The 16572-nt window shown below is 33.8% G+C and overlaps 1 protein-coding gene across 4 annotated transcripts in view; it reads right to left on the bottom strand.

The window, feature by feature from the left end:
• The window catches only part of DPH6 (diphthamine biosynthesis 6), a 205738-nt gene extending 191864 nt beyond the window's left edge, over positions 1-13874 (bottom strand). The window contains exons 1-3 of one of the 4 annotated variants that reach the window (XM_085301636.1): positions 13776-13874; positions 12833-12927; positions 10352-10545 (exon numbers count right to left, since the gene is read on the bottom strand). In XM_085301636.1, coding sequence (XP_085157762.1) covers positions 10352-10545; positions 12833-12927; positions 13776-13813 — 327 coding nt within the window. In that variant the 5' untranslated portion in view covers positions 13814-13874. The remainder of the gene's footprint in view (positions 1-10351; positions 10546-12832; positions 12928-13775) is intronic. The other 3 variants (XM_085301634.1, XM_085301635.1, XM_085301637.1) reach the window with 3 other exon arrangements.
• Between the last annotated feature and the right edge of the window lie 2698 nt (positions 13875-16572).

Genomic DNA, 16572 nt, shown 5'->3' with positions numbered 1-16572 from the left:
TTTTCAAAGGTCATGCTTTTTTATTGTAGCTTACAATATTTAAATGGCATTGTGTGTGTGCATGTGTGCACAAGAGAGAGAAAGCAAGAACGTACTCATGTGCATATATGAGAATGCAGGGAGCATGTGTGTTCAATACCAAACCTCTCCAAGTACTGCACAAAATGCAGCATAAAAAGTGATTTGCATATTAAGCTATAATGACGTAAAAAAAAATCTAAATTGTAAATGAGCTTTAGAGACAAATCAATTCTAATGAACAACAATTACTTCAGTCACTGTGTGAATTAAAACAACGTCATTAATAAACTTAGGTGTTCTGCTGGTAAGCATATCTGAAGTCCCTGGCAGATCATGCAAGACCTAGTTAAGGAGAAGCTGCAACCGCAAAGGAAGCAAGTTTAGAATTATTTTATTTTRAGGCTCCACTTCAAACAAAAAACTCAAGAAAGCCTAGATGACTCCGAAAATTCTACACAGCCTAAATGGYTGTCCTGAATGCCTTATAAAATTTTAGATTTTCACTAGATAATGACAAGAGATAGCTTATAACCCTAAAAGACTCAGAATAGTCTCTTTTGTTCCCTTTCTTGAATGTAAAGCAGACAGTGAAAATCAAAATGTTTCCTTAAGAAAAAACAGGGCTTTGTTTCAGCTAAAAATGAATCTAAACATCCTGTTCTTTACCTGAATGCTGAAACCCAGCAACATGTAGTAACCACTTACAGAGAAACTACAGAGGGCACTGTTGTATCAATTTTCAAGTGCTACAACAGTGACAGGGCCCAAGAAGAGAACATTGGCAGGAAAAAAAAATCCAGAGTTAGGAGAGCATGTAAATGCACTAAACCTAATACAATAACAAGGCAAAAAGGCAAAATGACAGAAGCTGCATTTCTGAAGGAAAATGGACTGAAAAAAAAAAGTTCACATAACAGACTGTCAGGCTGATAGGAATACTGCAGTTCACATATTTGGCATTTTCCTTTGTAGTACTTTCTGTGGAAAAGGTAACTAATCATAACACCTTCTTATCCTTTACAAACAGTAACCTATTACTGGAATCCTAGTCACAATCAATATGAAAATGAGTGTTGACTGTTATGCAATTCTTCCATAGACAGGATTTATCAACAAAAAGAATATCTTTATACTGTACAGTTCTGCTTAAAAGGCCAATTCTATTTTATTCCTCTCTGTAATGCCAGTTACAAATCAATCACTTCTATTTTGAAAATGACAGTGTTGGTGAAATACATACCAAATGAAATTTTAATCTTTCCAAAAGAATTATCTTTAAACACACTGATCAGAAACAGTAAGTGTACAGCTGAAAATAATTTAAGTATGCAATGCTCTATGTTACTATGATCTTTATATCAAATGGGGAGGGATATTAAATAAGTCACCTTTTATAAATCAGTAATTGTATAAGTAACCAAAATTATTTTTATACAAAGAACGAGCTTAGGAAATAAAAATGTTTATAAAGGCAAATTTGATAAATGTTTTACTGTTCAGCTATATGAAAGCTCTCCTGTCCTTGATTGTATTTCATTAGAACTAATCCCAATAGCATTTAATTAAACAGTAATAAATTTTAAAACATATATTACTGCTGCCTAATGAAAAGTATAAACCATATAAACAAGCCAGTTGCTTCAGCAGAAAACAAGAGTATTTATTTTTCTTATTTTTCATTTTTCATCCTCCAAAAGCATGCTGAGGTTGCCAAGCAGGAAATCAAAATACTGAAATAAGATATGGATAATACTGTCCAYTTAAATGGAACTGTAAAGGAGAAAGTTATTGCTCCTTTTTAAACATCCTGATGGTGACTACTAGCAGCATGTTTTACAGTAATGTAACAAAAGATCATAGTACTTTTATGAACATGAACTCCAATTCACATTTAAGAAGGAAAGACTATATGGAAAGTATTATTAAATTAAGATAGGCAATAACTTAACTAAAGAAACCAGAATAAATGCCAACAGAGAAGAAGCTCAAGCAAACAGACAAGGATGTGTCATTGCAAAACACGCACCAGAAAAATGTTTTAAGTTATGTGCATGAATGACCCACTCCCCAAAAAATCAAATAAACAAAAAACTCCAACAATAGATGCTGCCTGTGGATATTCACTCACATCCATATGCAAAAAACCTGCAATGGTGACTGTGCAGGAATTTTGTCTCTAAGCATCCAAAGACAGAGGTACCASATAAAAAGAGATTGTCACACAAAATGAAAATCCTATTTTTAAAACAAATTGCACAAAMTAATGACAAAAATATATTTACCACATCAGTTATTTCACAGACACTAAGACCTGGGACTCCTCCTAAATGATTCAAGCAATTATTTCAAGCTACTTGTTATTAAAAAAAAAAAAAAGCAAGCAAGCAAAGCTAAACTGTGTGTCAGAAAGGGGTTTCATCCAGTTTTTGCCATCTTCAGCTGCTAAAGCTCTGTATATGCAATGTTAAGTGAGAAAATTCACCGATTTTGAAATTATTTCATATTCTATCTTTTCCYTAATTCTATTTTTAAATCACAATTATTTTAAAAATGATGAACATACTCCTCGTCTGATAGTCTATTTAGTCCTTGCTTTTCATTRGTATTTTTTCTGACTAAGAGTACATTTTTTGCTGAATAAAATTTCATCTACTTTTTGTTTCTATATATTAATAGGTTTTATTATATAGCTGCAATTATTATTCTACATCCTTTTGAAGTTTGTCTGATTGTAGATAGATTGTATGCATGTAAATAAAACTAACAGGCTTTATTAGATACTCAAAGTATTAATAAAAGAAGTGCATATTAACCCACTGAGAACATACACTATGACACTAGACTAAAAAAATGAAGTTCTTCAATTAAGGGATAAGTCCTTTCTTTGTAAAATTTACTGAATTATAACTCAGAAATGTAACAGCTCATTCTCACTGATCTGCAACTGGATCCGAATGGGGTTGTTACTGAGGCTGTTAAGTCTATGCATGTCACTTAAAAAAAAAAAGTGTTGATAACATTTACAAAATTGACTTAAACATTTTAATGTATTTTTCCATTTAAATACAATACTGAGTGCCAAAATGTTAATAGAAGACTCTCTAAATATTCAAGATATTTAACAAGATATTTGAGGTTACTCTCTCCCCATGCGATACAGCATATTAAAACCAATTTTACCCAAGTAATTTATTCAAAGCTTGATTGTGAGCAATAGCTGCTAGAAATACAGTATTGTTGATTCATATACAAGCATTTCACTTAACTACATTGGATAATAGCAGTGCTCCTAAAGGAGTATAAAAGCAAAGTGATTAGAAGTCATTACTGTTAATTAGCATTCACTTTACTTTGATAGGGATGAACCTCTTCCTACTGAGCAAACGGAAAGCTTTTATCTGAACGCCTGCCAAACCTGGCCAAGGTAGGCACTGAAATAAAGTGTCACTAATCAGTAAGTAGAATTAAAAAAACAACAATAAAACCTCCCAAATCTAGGGACAGATCATCATCCAATTAGTGAGACTCCATTTTTTTAAACAGGAAAAGGTTTGAAGGGAATGAGTAAAACTGGAAACTCATACTTCACGTTCTGCAATCTCACTGATAAAAGGAGGAAATGTGTGTTTATCAAACTTGCTGTGAGCACACAGTTCATTTGGCGTCCTGTAAACAATGCCTGGCTGCCCATTTCCAAATGCATGTGAGAATTTTGCAACCCAGAACATCATATTCAGCAGGCAAGGTCACACTGGAGATGCCCCGGAAATGGGAAATTAGGAAAACCTGGCAATCAGAAGCTTTAAGACTGACCAAAACAAGCCCCAGGGCTTGCTTACCATCTCTCACCATTAGCCTAACTGTCTCTGCTTATTCAGTATTAACACAACAAGACTRAGAGTGAATGAAAACAACTCCATACACCTAACAAGAAGAAATACAGTGACTTTGTTGTTTACATAAAGCTCAACATTTCTCACGGTAAGAAGCTACCTCTGAGATGTTGCTCAGGATCCCATTCTGGAAGGAAAACTGACCCCTCTTGAACAGTTCAGATGAGAAGTGGAGAATGACAGGCATCCTGTTGATTAGCAGATTTCCTTATTCCCATCTCATTTTAAAATTCAAACCAGAAAACAAACCCCATTTTGTGACAAGAACAAGACGCATAACAACATTTTTACACTGACTAAAGTGCAACCCTTATTAATTTGACATCTCATCCACTGCTGATGACAATGGTTGTCCTCTAGCTTGGCCAGGAAAAGCTATGAGGCTCCACTCTAGAATTAACTGAATGGAAAAATCGTAAGTCAGTGTGTGTATATATATGTATGTATATATATTGTGTGTGTGTGTGTGTATATATATATATATATATATACATACATATATATATATGAAGTAGTTTGATATCATGAGTGCAAAGGGACAATCTGAATTTTTACAGATCAAAATCTAGCCATTAAAAAAATGTAGAGGACTTAGTGTTTACTACATGAAAAAAATCAAATATTTTGTCTCAAAAAAAAAAAACTTACTTTACAAAGAAGCAATTATTTATTTCTTGTCAGCCYAGGTAGTCATTTCATGAGTTCCAAAACATATACAATACTCAAGCTTAATAGTAAAAAGAAATGTTGTGAGAGATATAGTGGCCAAAAACTCACCTAATCAATATGACAAAAAGTAACTTCCATTTTTGTGTCTATCACTGTTCCCCCCAGCCAAGGCACTGAAGAGTTGTGGGATGTTTGTTCACTACTGATGTTACAATTCYATTTGCTGCATATAAATTCTTGTTTCAATTGCTGAACTATATAAAGTTTATCTATCAAAATATCAAACGTACAAAYGTATAAATCCCTTCCTTTGCAATAACCTTAAAATATGAAAAAAATGAAGAGGGGGTGATTATTTCAGAAATTCAACATAAAGAAATATACCTCTTGCTGTAATTTCAAYCGTTCTCATTTTTTTAAGAAATATCACTCAGAGGAATTAGCCTACAGATCCACAAATAATTTGAATGTTAAYAGGAAAAACTGAAGATTTTCTACAACCAAAAAGAGGGAAATGATSACTACAGCGGAGAACCATTCTACAGGTGTCTGAACCCTCTCAATCCCACCAGTAAGAAGGAAGGAACGTATCAACATGTCTGAACTTTTTGAACTGCAGAATTCATCTGGTGAACAGCATGCTGAAGCCATCAGATTAAGAATTCTTAAAGTATTGTTTTTTTACAAAACTATAACTGATTATCTTATTCCAATATATGGCTCCAATAACTGAATACTCTATTACATTTTACATCTATTCATTAATGTCCAAGTAAAGACAGTGAAATTTATCTCCCTCTTAGTGCTCATAATCCATATTAATTGGAGCAGTGTGCTTGTTCTGAAAAAAAATTCAATGGACTGTAAAATACTACTTTATTTTGAAAGCCAAAGTCACAGTGAAACYCACAGGTAGAACTGATGCTTTAAAATAGTGAGGTCTTTCCTAGTTGATTCAGAGATTAAATTAAGATACTTTTTAAAATATGTGACTAGATGAAAACGTGACTTAGTCAAACACATGCTAGGTAATAGTTTAGACGTATAATAAAGAATTTATTTAATACAATACCAAAATCTGTGTTCTAAGAAAAAGTTCACAACTAATAACATCTTTCCTTGTACAAGTACGTTATTGCATATAGAACGGGCAGAAGGCAATACYGTAAATCCAACAGCACTGGATAAGCTTACAAAAATGTAAGTGTTGGAACAACTTCACAAGTAGCATAAAATAAGTCASTCAAACTCTGAATAAAAGTTAAACTTTGGAGATTTTAAAAGTAACAAACCAACAACATTAYTTCAAAAGGCAAGCTTCCATGTGAAGATTACTACTATGCCAATGTCAGAAACAAAAGATCTATAGAAAGGACTGAACTTGAGAACTCATTTTATCCATTATCTACAACAGCTAAAATTTGAAGAAGGAAAAAAGAAAGACTGCTTCCTTAGCATGCAGAAATACCATTAGGAATAATGTGGAACTGAAAGTTTTATTTTCTGTGAGAGAATTATCCCCCACACAAAGACAGCAGAGTAACYTTGTATTTCATCCATTCACCTCAAGCTTTGGCACTGATTCCTGAAGAACTCCAAATCTTACGGAGTTTCATGGAATAATGATAGGTCCTGGAGTTCCCTCTCTTTCACATAATCCTGTATGGACCGATACATTTCTATCAGTGTATCATGTGAAATAACATCAAAAATTACACAGCTATTGTAATGTTAACTGTAATATGGACAGGAATATTTCCTGTCTTCAGTAAACATCATTATGGTTTTATTACAAAATCATGATCCTGTCCTTCAAAAATAATTATTAACTAAAGGAGTCACACTGTATTAATAAGCTCTTTGCTGCTTTAACTAAAAGGCATGTTACCTATTCCCAGTGACTGACTTTTTGAGTTATAAGATCACTGCTCCAGGATGCTCCAGGACATTATTTTTTGAAAAGAATTACAGCTCCTTTCTCTCCCAGGATACTGATAAAATGAAATAGTGCTACATGCAAAGGCTATTATTATTAAAATATTTCATATATCCAATACACCCAACAGCAATACTTATTTTTTCAGCTGGTGATCAATGATACCACAATTAATCCTTCAGTTCCGAGATCCAGTATGTTATTTTCTTTCAAGCATTTCTGGTTTTTTGTTAGTTTGCAGGTTCTGACTCCACAAAGTGCTTCTCAAAGAGAACTCTAACAGAAACTAACACGTTAAAAGTGAAAATGCACTGAAAATGATCTCTCATGCTTTATAAATAAGGATAAGCATAAGTAAATTTATTATAAAGAAATTAGAAACAGAATCAATATACTTCTCCTGACATAATTTCAAAAACGAGAATTAAGAATTTTGTTATAGAAAAACATGAACAAATAGCTCAAAGGAAAAATCTCTTCTTTCAAGACCAACATCCAGCGGCATCTTACCAAATAAAAGCCAAACCCTCACACAGCAGAGGAGACAAAGCAAAAAAACCTGGAACAAGACAGAACTGTCAACTGAAACCCAGCCCCAAAGGAAAATAYATCTTGCAGGGGTTTGTACAGTCCGGAAACTACTGTCCATAGGATACAGAAAGCAACCCAACATTCAACTTCTTTAGCACAACTTCAGTATGTGCTTGCATTAAATCCCAATATATATTTGGACATGATCATAGTTACCTAGAAAAAGGAGAAAGCAGTTAAACACACCTATGAAGAGGAGTATGTTGCAGGAAAGTTTTATAAAAGCCCCTCAATGGTCCATTCTTTTTGATTAGTAAGGTATAAGAAGCAGTCTTCCTGCACATTTTTCTGATTTCAAAGACAAAGTGAGRATTAAACTCTGAAGGATAATTCAGGTAACTAAGGAAGCACTTACATGATTTGCTTGAGAAAACCTGAATCATGCAAACAAACATGAACAGAAACAGAATTTCAGTAATCCTTATTCAGTAACAAGGATAGTAGATTAAATTATTTCTTAGATTTCAGGATTTGAATGTCCTACATTAAATAGAAATACTGCTATGAGGTAAGAACTCTGTAGTAACATTTAGACATTATGTAAGTATTCTGAGGTGTTTTCCAACACGCATTCAACATGGACAATCTAGAACAGGACATCAGGTAACTAAAAGTAAATATAATTTACTTCAGCTCATCACTCATCTGGGTTTGTGAAAATAAAATTAACAGTTTCACATCCATCTACAGTCAATATCACTTTCTGAACTATTGTCTTCGGTTCCTCAGCACTACAGTGGAATATTTAACTTTTAAAGAAATCTCTTTCTCATAAAATTGTCTTTAAAAGTGTCCAATACTTTCTGAACTCATACTAGTTTTTCAAATGGAGTTTACTTTAATTTATTATTAAATAACTACTTGTAACACTAATATTCTTTACAAGCTGAAAGTAAGATATAGTATATGGTTTTCATCTTGATATATCTTTCCTGTATTCTTATGTCCAAAACATTAGATAGAAAAATACTATTTTGACCATTGCTTTGAAATTATGTTAACTCAAGGCTGCATTTTTACATGTCTTTTGCAGATTTCTCCCCCCACTTCAACAGACAGTAAATTGAGCTATTTAAAACTATTAGCATCATCTAAAAAAATAAGAATTCCTAATGAAAAATGTACAGTGATTAAGACTTACATAGTAAAGCTATAAAAATGTAGTCATAGACAAATATATATAAAAAAAAAGACAGCTTCCAAAGCTAATGTTTACACGAGAGAGACAAAAAAAATTCATTTCTTTTTTAAAACTAAAGTGATCAACATGGAGAGTTGCAGTTCCTATAGACTATGCCCCCCTCATATAATTACTCAATCATTCATCAGAATATGCAAGATTTCTGCTGAAACTTTTGCACTAGAACTTCATAAATGTGCTTGACTGTAAAGGCTATACAGACACTATACAGTGTCTAACATATACAAAGCAACATATTGATAATATTTATGTCTTTAAAATATCCTATAGTGGAATTAATATTTTTATACAAGAAAGTGGAGTTATTCAGTCCTAGACAACTCAGTAACATCACTTTCAACTATAGTTATAATTACCACGTACGAACTTTAAAAGCACAAGTTGTCAAGATTCAACATTAGCACTAATTTATGTCAAAGCATCCATTTCTCCAAAGACAGCAAGGATCGAAAGGGAAATTTAATCTTAATTGCCACGAATCTGCCCATTTTTAATTAAATTGATCAGTAATTTATTATCTTTCCCAGCATCAGAAAGCTGTTATCATGCAGCTCTAACAGACGATATATACTAGTGTATCTAATTCATAATATTATCATGGTTCAAAAAATCATTTTAAAGTGCTGTACCGTATTTCTTTCAACCTGTCCTGCATGATACACATATTCCATTTTAAAACTTTGTGAAGCACTCTAGATTGATAACATTGCCTATATGCACTATTTTTCCATTTAGTAGTCTCATATTCCAACACAGACATTGGATTTCAATTTTATTTTAATGAGCGTGATTTCCCTGTCAAAAATATTTAGAAAACGTAACACCTGACTTCAACATGGTTCAGGAAACATCCTGCACTCAAAACTACATTCCTAGGCTTATCTGCAAAATTATTTCTTAATACTAAACAAAGTATAAGCCTGAAGCTTTCAAGTTTATGAATCTCATTTTTGATTTCCATGGGGGAAAAATGGAGTGGGAGAAAAGGGGGCTAGAAAATGCTCAATATCTAAATTGAAGATCAGAAATATCTTTAGCTGAAGTTTCAAGAAAGTAGTCTACCAATTTTATAAATAAAATTAAACACTTACTTCTTAGTAACTGTAGCAATTAATATGATCCTCTGAACATCACATTATTTTAGTTTTGTGCAGAGGAAACATCATTACAAATAACTGGAAGACCCAAGATAAAAAACAAGACATAACATTTTTACTCAAATTTCATCTAAAAACTCTGGAGTTAACGGGAATCTTTCTATTCATTTCTCCCAAGAAATAATTCAGATTCCATTGAAATCAAGTACCCAAGTACCACACGAAATTTCTGAAAAACAGCAAAGAGCAAATCTCAAGTGTTTTAGGAAATATGCTCATTATGTCTCAAAATGGCTTTATAGTTAAAAAGATTAGTTTATGTTACTGCTTTTACATGAAACATTAGAATATAGTTACAGGGCTACCAGAATGAAAATCATAACCATAAAATATTATGTAATACTTTGTGAATGATCTGCAACATACAAACCAAGAACCGAAAACTTGGTTTATAGAGCATAAATGCAAAGAAATACAAATGTATAGACATTACTTTCCCATACATTGGATTTTGTGCATTTATCAAAAAGATCTCACATTCAAATATCCAAGCAATGCATTATTTCAAATATGAAACTCTATATTCCATTTTGGTTATAGATAGTTTTTACAATTATGTTTTTTTTTTGTATTATCTGCCAAGCACCTACTGGAGGTGTATTGAATACGAACAGAGTTTTGGTTTGAAATGAGAATTAATCAGTGATTAGTCTGATTTAAAACAGGGAAAAAAAGAATAGGTTAAGTTATGCTATATATATTTACACTGTAAGGAAAAACAAAGAAATAGAAACTAGACTTATAGCAGCAGCAGTGTCCAAAAATTTTTTTCACAGCTTTCCATAAATACACAAGTAGATTATTTACTTAAATTCATGGATCAGTGTAATGTATTGAAGCAACATAATCATCTCCAAGGATTTCATTCTTTCATTCAACATACCTTAACAAGTTTCAAAAGGCGGTAAAGGTCTTCAACCTCATCTTCCGCACATGTGGTGTATATTCGTCCAGTATTAACACTGGTACCTTTTATGAAACAACGATAGAGTGGCAAATCCATTGCATCAGCATACAGGTCAATGGCATGGTGTCCTACTGTTTGATACATATAGCTGTCCAATTCATCAATCTGCCCTGCCACAATTAAGAAATAAGCATGATATTAAGTACCTCTTTCAACAGTTACAGAAAATTACAACATTTCAGAGCACTGAGGAAAAACTTAATGGTAGTATTTTTTGGTTCAGAGTTGTTTGTTAACACCACCTCTATGAACATGGATTTTAAAAAAAAAAATGTTGATCTTTTCACCCCAGCAGACCTATGGACAAGAAGATCCATATCATGAACCTGCTGACTACTTTGAAATTGTTTTGTCTACCTCTTCTTTACTATTCCTCCATGCTTCATCCAAAAATTTTGTAAGATACCAATGCTGCTCAAATTTATACAGCAATTCAGAGAGATGCACAGCTCAGAGACACAAACCTAACTACATTTCAACATATTCAGTGCAAGAAACTTGGAACACACTGCAACACTGAGAATAAGCAATAGGTTGCCAAAATATCCCCAAATGTTACCATTCAATCAGTTATCATGGTCATCAAGAGTGAAGAACAGGTTATTGCAGCTTAAGCAGAATAAAAGTAGATTGTTACAATGCTTTAAYTGCTACAAAAAGAAAAGGTTATCTGTTATATTATTCAGTCCCTTCCTACTCCACTCGCTTCAAAAATTAACCTCAGAATGTAACCAACTGCTTGCTGCTGTTTCTTTAATCAAGAGACAATCTCAAACTCTGATACACAGCTAACATTAAAAAAATTACCTAGATGATTTTAACAGATCAATAAAGCAATACAACATTACTGATGAAATTTCTACCTCATTTGTTAAAAACTAACACAATTCACTATCTTAATGCAGGAACTCTTAATTCAGACCCAGACACATAAAGCATCTCTGCTGTATGCCCATATGGCACACACTGGAGATAGAAAGGTCTACAACTCGACTGAGATAACTAATTTGTGATGTAATCATTATGTCATGTCACATTTGATGCAGTACAGTAGAACAGATTTATGTATCTGCTCAAAATGGGCCCAGGAACCCATAATCGCAACTAACCAACCTGGGCAAGAAAACTTTATTTAAAATAAACCTCAATATTTTTCAATGTACATAAAACATGACAAGGTCCCTTTAAATTGATATTCAGTTCAGAATACACTGTTTCTTTATTAACTGAGATTATCCAGGCAACAGTGGTACACGATAAAATAAAATGAATGGAATAGAACCCACTATTGCCTGAAGCACCTCAATTAACTTTACACAAAATTTCCAACTACACACTTAAAGGGATCATTTTACGATTTTAATGACAATATTCTACATTTCTGATGTGGATAAATTAGTTTAAAGACAAATACATTTCAACAAGATTAGAGATCATTTTGCCATAGCCACCAAGGGAATAAAAATATGTTCCTGCCCACTCTCTAGTACTTGCCAGTCCTGTCCATGAGTCATCTGTGATCTCAGTTCACCTTTCCCTTCACAACTTCTGCACATCTTCCTACTGTGCAGTTACCAGACATCATATCTTATGATAACATACAYTAAGCAAAACAGATGTTAACATGCTTCATACTGGAAATTGTCCCCTGCTAACCAGGAAACAACTCACTCTCTTTCCAAACCTCATTTCAAGTTTACTTCATCCAGTTAACACCCTAGCCCAGCACACAAAAAGTAATCTCTCTCTCCTCAAGTTAGCCGTGCCTGAGAATCACCTGAGAATCTTGTGTAGAAATAAGTCTAAGTTCAGTTTGTGAGGAACTGATCAGAAAATTGTTCCATGTTAAAACTAACTCTGGCATTTGGAAAAGCAGCAGACCAAGATTAACTCTAATCTAGATCAGTGCCCCAATCCAGCTCACAAATGCTGGGCTAGAATAACAGAGAAGGATGCATGGAGTTAAGAATGAACAGGCAGCAGCAGAACTGCTTATTTTTGGCAGCTAGATTGGTTAATCCCAATTAAAAGTGTTTCTAGAAAAACAGTGTTTGTTTAGTCAGACAATATCTCATATCACTTTTTATTATTCACACTGCTGAACTCACACATTCCCTGCTTAATACTACCAGAAATAGTCATGTTTTCCTTTTTTCAAATTGTGTAAGCCTTTCTTTTACTGGTCTTCATCCTCTTGTGTGTTTTTCCCTTTGAGTAAAAATACATTTACTAAGTCTCCGTAACATTTTCTTTCTGTTACCTCTTAAAGACTATTTTCAAATTGTCCTTCAATATGCAAAACTATATAAAAATACATAAAAATTTATTTCAGATATAGTTGTGCCTCCATTGTTTCTTATTTCAAAAAACCTCCTATGAGAAATGAGGCTTTCATACCTGTGTTTTCAGCAGGTCTTAAATTAGCTAGAGCAACAATCTGATGTCCAGCAGCAACACACTGCATCATATTGTAACAGCTGTCCTTCCCACCACTGTAAGGAAAAGAAAATAGGGACAGTTAAGGTAAAGCACTGCCAAAAGTTTTAGCCTCTTACGACTTTTTCCTAATTACTTAAAYTTTAGAATCAGAGTTGGTTATAAAGCTTTCAAATAAAAAAAAAGGTTGCAAAAAATTAACCATGCTGGTAGGACTTCACTATAGCAAGCTTAAACAGAAAGTACAATTGAAATGGTTAGTATTTAGATTAGTGTCTAAATGCTGTATCCATAAAATGTGCATCTATTTTTAATCTGTATCCTACTTCTAATCTGACAACTTCCATGAAGAACTTATACACTTATACAGCAAGCCCTTCAAAACAAGGACTGTCTTTTATTCCAGAGACATGATGAATAATTTTTTATCCATTACTAGGTAACTAGGGTAAAAAGACAGTATGTGCTCCAAAGAGTTACCAGCATTAGCAATCTTTTTAAACGAAAATTCTCATGTTAGGGATTACACTTGACAGCATATACTGTCTGAAGTTTCAACATTTTAAAAGTACTTAACATTCTCAGAAGTTTTAATTAAACAAGGAGCAGGTTCAGTTGGCTATRCATGGAACGTATGGTTTAATATATATTGCATATAATTGCAGATAAAAGTGGTGTTAAAAAGCTAGGAAAAAACAGAACAATATTCTTTAAGGTCGRGAGATGACACTGTAACAGAGAGAAAAACATTAATTTTGACATTCACTCAAGACCTACTAGAATCAATAAGGAAAGAATCCCATTCTCCTTGTAAAGCCAAAATATAAATCTTGTAATGGATTTTAATGCCTATCAAAAGAAATGTTACAGTTCAATAAAACCAAGACTGATCTAGAGTACACACCACTTAGAAAAATCCATGTTCAAATTCACAGCCTTCATAGCACAACTGCAGACGGAGGTTCTGTGCAGCTTCTTGAAAAGCCAAAGCTCAGAAATTACACTCTAAGGCAGGGACTAGAACACACAAATCTAGATCACGTCTGCACAACTACTTCTTGTCTCATTACAGTCACATACGGAAGAACAGGGGAATAGGGAGTAACAAGCAGCCCTTGCCACAGTAGACTATCTGTTTCTTTGAGGCCACATCATTTCTAATTAATTTCCCACTGTCATCTACCCCTCCAAATGGCTTTTCAAAAGTGTGTTACAGGAATATAGTCATATAGCTATTCCCTCAGTTTCTGCTTTTATCCATGCTAAGTTTCTGTATGGTAACCTTAATTTGCCCTACAACTGAAAACTAAGGAGAAATGATACACATAACACGACATTCTTTCATGCTTAACAGATTTTCATAAAGTAATTTTTATAGCACTGAAACATAAACTATAAATGTAAATATTTTAATAAATTGATTTCTAATCTGAGATTCCATCTATATCGGACATTTTTCTTATGTATGCCTACAACTTTCTTCTAACCCGTACATAGACGATATAATATAAAATCGTATCTTCATTAATACTGGGTATCATGCTTGATGCTGCTGATGTAGTTACCATCCACTTTGTACTGTTAAAYACCAGGCTTAACAAAATCATAACAAGACAAAGACTCTTTTTGTTCTGAATGAATTCATTCTTAAAGAAAAAATAAGAGGTTTACAGTAGTTCTAATTTTGACTCCAAGCACAACTTAAGAAAAATCATAATATGAAAATAGGTATTTATTTGCCTGTGCTATTTACAGCATGTCAATGTTAACATTTTAAAAAATAAYTAGAAATAAAAATGGCACTAGACTAAAGGCTATTCATTTTTTTCAATTAGTTTTCCAAAATCTAAAAAATATTTTAAAATGATGCTAAATTCAGATTACTTAATTGAAATCTGTGGAGTGCTAGCTGGATTGTGTGTTATTGTATTGTTAATTATTTTCTGCATTACTGTCATCATGGCTCTACAAACGAACTGTGCCAAGAAAATAAAAAAAGGTGCCCACCTACAAAAGCTTGTAATCTACAGTACTGCAGAAGGTGGACTCAGAACAGCACCAACACAACTGCTGTCAAATATGTTGTAAGGAAAAAAAAAAAAGCAAGCTTTAAGAAGGCACATGAAAGCAGATACTGAGGTAGCTTTGAAAATGTTTCCTAGGAACTCCTCCCAAATGTCATCACACAAGAAAGCACAAAGCATTTTTATAGAAAACTGACTGTATTAAGTTGGACCACATTCAGGATTAGTTTTGACAATGTTCCAGATATGGTAACAGGTAGGCTTACAAACACAAAAAGGAAAAAAAAAAAGATACAACTCCATACAAGACTTTTGGAAATAAATACACCCTTCTATTGACAGGTGTAACCATTTGCATCAAGAGAATTCTAGAATAATTAAAGAGTTGAAATAGCATCACATTTCAGTTAGAAGAGTGGCTTTAAAATGACTACGATTTAGCACAAATTACAATACAGGGCTTACTTCATAAATACCACCTTAAAACAAGACTATCAACTTTACATGTGGTCAACATTTTAGAAGAAAAAGAAACACACTAAAGTAGTTTCGTATATAATCCTGGTCTTTTCAAAAGTAAGAAGCACTTCTTAAATAGACATTTTTTTTTCTCCCCTCTGATCTTTGGCACTAGCTCCGTTACAAAGATTTCAGACACTTTGATGTCTCTTTAAAACTCTTCTTAAAACTATTTCTGAAACTAAATCCATCCTTGTAAAATTGCCCATTAAAATAGCAATTGTGTTACAAAATCCTTTTTTAGGATTTTATTTCATCCTGCCTTTTAACACATTCCTCTGCTTAGAGAATATCAAAATAAACCTGGATGCCAAAATCTTGTCTGTACACGAAAAAGCAATAGCTTTTGTTAGCTTAGTATTTAAGCAAATCTGAAAAAATGTGGGTAAAAATTGCTCTRTAATTTTTCTCTTTGGATAATTTTTTGCACTGGTTTGGCCACAATAGGTACATACCTAGTTTCAACAGGGTTTGATATTAATCATTGCCTTAACATTAAACGTTAAGGTTTCAATACACAGAGTTATTGCACCCAAAAATGATGATACAGTGCTAAGGACAGTGCTTCCCCATATATATGTTCCCCAGCCAAGAGTCTTTTAATTTACTGTAATTTCTCAAGAAGTGAACCTTTGTTAAAAAAAGAAAAATAACGTCAATCTCTTTCTAAAAATACAAAAAGCTATTTGCAGTGGCAGAGCTGCAGGAGCAGACAGCAAGCAGCAGGAACAGGGCGCAAAGGAAATGAAGGAGCCTCTGAAMGACAAGGTGCATCGAACTGCGAGCAGTTGAGTGAAGTTTTTTTTTAAAAAAAATAAGCAAAATGAAATATATATTTAAAACGCACGAAGAAAATCTATCTTAAGAGATCATGGAACATTTGTAAAGCATCAGAGAAAGAAAAATTAAAAAAGGGGGGGGGGGAGCACACCTGAAGCCGCAGCCGGCGGCGGGCAAGGCGGCCCGGCGGGGGCGAGCGCGGCGAGGCCGCGGCTGCCGCCTCCCTGGGGCCGGGGGCGGCTGGCCAGGGGCTCGGGGGACCGAGGGGACGGGAAATAAACGAGCAGGGGAAAGAACTTCAGATCTGAACGGAGCCCGGGGGCTGCTGCAGGCCCGGCGCCGAGGCGGAGGCGCGAGAGGGGCGCGCAGGGGCGGCCG

This window comes from Rhea americana, unplaced genomic scaffold, assembly GCF_003343005.1.
Source record: "Rhea americana isolate MKP2758 unplaced genomic scaffold, rheAme1 scaffold_18, whole genome shotgun sequence".
Lineage (NCBI taxonomy): Eukaryota > Metazoa > Chordata > Aves > Rheiformes > Rheidae > Rhea > Rhea americana.
Note: the sequence above shows the minus strand (reverse complement) of the source record. Positions and strands in the feature narration are given on the sequence as shown.